Source organism: Lactuca virosa, chromosome 7, assembly GCF_052849685.1.
Source record: "Lactuca virosa cultivar CGN04683 chromosome 7, Lactuca_virosa_CGN04683_v6, whole genome shotgun sequence".
Classification (NCBI taxonomy): Eukaryota; Viridiplantae; Streptophyta; class Magnoliopsida; order Asterales; family Asteraceae; genus Lactuca; species Lactuca virosa.
The window spans coordinates 48,085,918-48,090,376 of NC_136432.1; the positions used below are offsets into that span (position 1 = coordinate 48,085,918).

Consider the following 4,459-nt stretch of genomic DNA (forward strand, 5'->3'; position numbering starts at 1 on the left):
GATGAGCCATGGAGATGTTAAGGCTTTCTTGAAGAAGACGAGGAGTGGGGAGGGTGGAGGTGTTTTTTTTTTTTCTTAAATAAAAAATAAAAAATGGCAAAATAGTCTTTCTCATGGCAAAAAGGAGCAGGAAGGCAAGAAAAACAGACCATATAGATAAAACGTGTAAGAGTTTCAGTAGTTATCTTTACTACCCATGTTTTAGGAAACCAAAGGACCAATTGCGTAATTTGTCTTGTTTAAACTTTATACTTGCTATTTATTTGAGCACTTTTGTGGATTTTCATGGGGAAAGCAATGAAAATTTTGTTGCCACCATGGAAACAGGGACGGATGCAAGATTTTACAGTAAGAGTTGCACGAGAAAGTCAGGGGTTGCACAATAATAGAAAAAAAAAAAATTTCGAAAAAAATTTCACTGCGGCCGGAAAAGTCAGGGGTTGCCGGTACCACCATGGACCCCCCATAAAACCGCCCCTTCATGGAAACAGTGGAAGAAAGACCAAATTAACCCAAAATCAGGCAGGACTTCTGGAATTCGTGAACAAGCGAGAACAAAATCGAATCAATGTGTTGTCAGTTTGCTCAAACGCCTAATCAATGTATAAAAAAGTTTATCTTAAACCAAATTAATAAAAAAATCATATTAATGTTATACAAGATAAATATTTGTTTCGAATCAAATTAATTTAAATTAGACTGACCTAATAGATAGATGTGCCCCAAATTGTCTCACAAGCCAAATGTCTATATTTTAACATCTAAATGACGCATTTCATCTTAAGGTATGTCTTCATGTCAAAGAAGTTGAAGTTGAGTCAAGGTTTAATCTACAACTTTATAAAATATCTTGCTAGTGTAAGAGATGTATTGAGTGCATTAACTTTATGGTTGTTTTTTATTTTCAAAAAGGTTTTTTTTTTAACATTTGGTTAATAATCAATCAGTAATAAATGATCTAATCAATCAGTAATAAATGATCTGAATATCTAAACACTTCTCATTTTTGTAGGGACTGAACCGTAATTTTTCAAAGTGTAGACTCGAAAGCAAAACTTTATTTCACCTTAGGTATCTTTGAAGTTTTTCGACGGGGAAAAGTAGCCAGGGAAATGGTGGTAGAAGGTCCAAATTAACCTAAAATTTCCTCAAAACGGATAAAATTTGAAGAAATCATGCATAAGGGGGAAATGGATCGAATCAGTGCGTTGCCCGATTGCTTGCTTATTGAAATCTTGTCTCGTTTACCCTTCACAAAAGACGCAATTAAAACAGGTACACTCTCCAAACAATGGGAACATGTTTGGACTTGGCTTCCTTCTCTCCTTTTTACAGCTATTGGTTTTAAATACCCGCTGTCCGATTTCGTTTCGTTTGTGGACAAAACCCTAACTCAATGCCGCCAACAGAAGCTCAAGAAATTCCAAGTACATACCAGTTATAAAATTCAATTTGAGTCGCAGATCAATAACTGGATTCATTATGCTATAAGATGTGACGTTGAAGAGCTTAACCTATCGATTAGTACTATGCAATTTAGAGTTAAGTTTTTGTTGGATCAAAAATTCTTCACCACTTCATGTTTTGTTGATCTGAAACTAAGCGGTTGCATATATAATCCAAATGGAGCCATAAGTTGGAAAAATCTTAAGAGATTGTGTATTTCCTGTGATATTATAGATGAAGATTTGATTGAAAATATATTATTGGGGAGTCCTGTAATGGAAATTTTGGCTTTAAATTATTGCTCTGGTTATAGGCGGCTCAATATTACTTCAAAGAGCGTTAAGTGCTTGATGTTCATTGGTTACGCGGCTGCTGATGATGTATATGATGCTAGTATTATCGAAATTAATGCTCCTAACATTGTATATCTCACAATCCAAGGTCCTATGTTGTTGTGGAAGCTTTCATTGCTAGATGTTTCATCTTTAGTCGAAGCTGACTTAGATTATACAAAGGGTGGGTATTGGGAGATAACACGTGAAAAAACTGAAGAAGATATGCTCGAAGGATTAATACTAAGTCTTCGCCATGTCAACGTGCTTGATATTGGGGAATCATGTCATGAGGTAAAGTTTCTTTTCCTTTGAGAATTTGTCTCTGTCAAAATCATATGATGATTAGCCGTAGTAGTACTAGTACTGTATGGATCATCTTTTTGGTACACTTGTTTCAGTTATCCTTAACCAAAGTCAAAGATTTGTACTTAAAACATGATTGGATGTGCGTCCAAAGTAATAATTTGTAGTATTTGGTTAAAGTAAAGTAATTATGATTATGATTCTCAAAGAAGCAATTTTTGAGATAAATTTGAGATTACCCTACTATTCTTATCTTTAATCAACTGATTATATGACTATCCCTTCAAGTCACGATAATCACTATCAAAATGCACATCCAAACATCCTCTCAAACTTACAAGTCACTACACAAAAAACTCTGTATAAGCTTTTTTTCATAGGTGAAAGGTCTAGAGTGAGCCCATGTCCCAGCTCGTTTAACCTTTTTGGGTGGGGTGAAAAATTACAATCATGTCACATTGACATCCAAGTTGCGAATGCATGTGAAACATAGTACAACGTTTTTTGCCGTGTCATGTGTAACAAGTGGGACGTAAAGGGTGTGACTGCAAGTTATAGTTTGGTTTTCCCCATTTATAATCAAAGTTTACATGCATTTCAAGTGTTCCTTTTTTTTTGTCTTTTTCATTCATATTGTTGTTTTGGTAGGTTCTGTATCGTTTGGTAGCTAAAGGTTTCAAGTTTACATCAAATATGTGGTTTCCCGGTGTTGCTTATGATCGGTATGATAGTGATTCGGTTGAAAGCGGAGATTTTGATTCAGATGAAAGCGGAGATTATGATTCTGATGAAAGCGAAGATTGTGATTCAGTTGAAAACGAAGATTGTGATTCACTTGAAAACGAAGATTGTGATTCACTTGAAAGCGGAGGTTGTGATTCACTTGAAAGCAAAGATTTGTGATGCTTTAAATTCATGTTTATGCATTTTACTTATCGAGAAATATTTCATTTTCTTTGTGTGTGTTTGTAAGGTTTACGTGGTTCCATCGGGCCATCTCCTTCGGTTGTGGATCGTTTCTTATTTCAAAATAGTGATCAATTGAGTGCTTATGGGTTCTTTCATTATTTAGCTAATGCATTATTATTTGTTGCTCCAATGCCATTTATTATAATTTAGAATGTAATCTCCATTCTTGTATGAGTAAGGGCATTTTCTTGAGCAAATTGGACAAATGTTTCTTGGTATGTTTTTTTCTTGAGGCACATGGATCAAACATAAGTAGTGTGGTTGTCATATATGCTATTGAGTTTTAGAGTCTAATTTTGTCACGTTTGTGAAGGCATTATGTATGCACCAGTTTACATCCCCTAATCATGTTGAAAGTATAACATAGCCGTAAATTGTAGTTTAGAGCTTTATTTATGTTGGTAAAGTATTTTTGTTCATTCTCTTTCGCTTAACAAGCATGTTGGGTTGATTGTTTATGCTTTTGAATCGGCCTTCTATATGAGTTACACCATTTTTAGCAGAATGGGCAAATGATTCTTGGTATGCACCATATGTTGAGTATGAATCCACAGAAATGTTGAGTGTGAATCCACAGAAATGTTGAGTGTGAATCCACAGAAAAGCTGGTCAAAAATGGTAGGAACAATGTGAAGTTGTGAAGCCACAATTGTTGAATGAAGACCCAGTTGTGTTTTTTGACTACTTCTGATTTCCATCTCTATATAAGAGATTATTTTGTATTTGTAAAACTTGTATCTAGTGTAACACAGAAAGAGTGCAGATTAGCACCAAGAAATGTAAATTCCTAGTTACCGGTGGACGTAGGTCAGAGAAGGACCGAACCACGTTAAATCCCTCATGTTCATCCTTGTGTTCTTGTTTTTCGTGAGCTGTGTGTGTTTAGAGTCGTGTGTTAAGTGTCTCGATCCTAACAAGTGGTATCAGAGCAAGGTTGTAGCTCCAGAAGGTGATTTTAAGTTTTTGGTCGAAATTTTTTTTCGTCAAAAACGATTTTGGTGTATACCGTTGGAAAGGTCTCGTTCCGAAGATTCCGAAAATATTTTTTTCTGAATTTTTTGACCACCGGAAGACGTCCAAATCGCCGGTCAAAGGTTACCAGAATAGTGACCGGAAAAACCAGTTTGGCCGGAGAAGACGACACTGTAGACCGGAGTTCCGCCGGAGAAGACGACAATGTAGACCGGAGTTCCGCCGGAGAAGACGACAATGTAGCAACACTGTAGCAAATTTGAAAAATTGCAGTTTAGCCCCTGAACTTTCAGAAAATTGCAGTTTAGCCCCTGAATTTCCAGAAAATTGCAAAATAGGTAATTGTTCTTTCAGAAAATGGCAGAAAGCAGTAAGCTTCAGATTGAGAAGTTTGATGGGAAAGATTTTGGTTGGTGGAAGATGCAAATTGAAGA

The 4,459-nt window shown here is 35.8% G+C and overlaps 1 protein-coding gene across 1 annotated transcript; it reads left to right on the forward strand.

The window, feature by feature from the left end:
• The first annotated feature begins 1,120 nt into the window (after nt 1-1,120).
• On the forward strand, nt 1,121-2,987 carry LOC145126616 (F-box protein At5g03100-like). Its single transcript, XM_079061947.1, has 2 exons — nt 1,121-2,072; nt 2,733-2,987. Exons 1-2 carry the CDS (start codon nt 1,176-1,178, stop codon nt 2,985-2,987), a joined length of 1,152 nt encoding a protein of 383 aa, XP_078918073.1. The 5' UTR covers nt 1,121-1,175.
• The last annotated feature ends 1,472 nt before the right edge of the window (nt 2,988-4,459 follow it).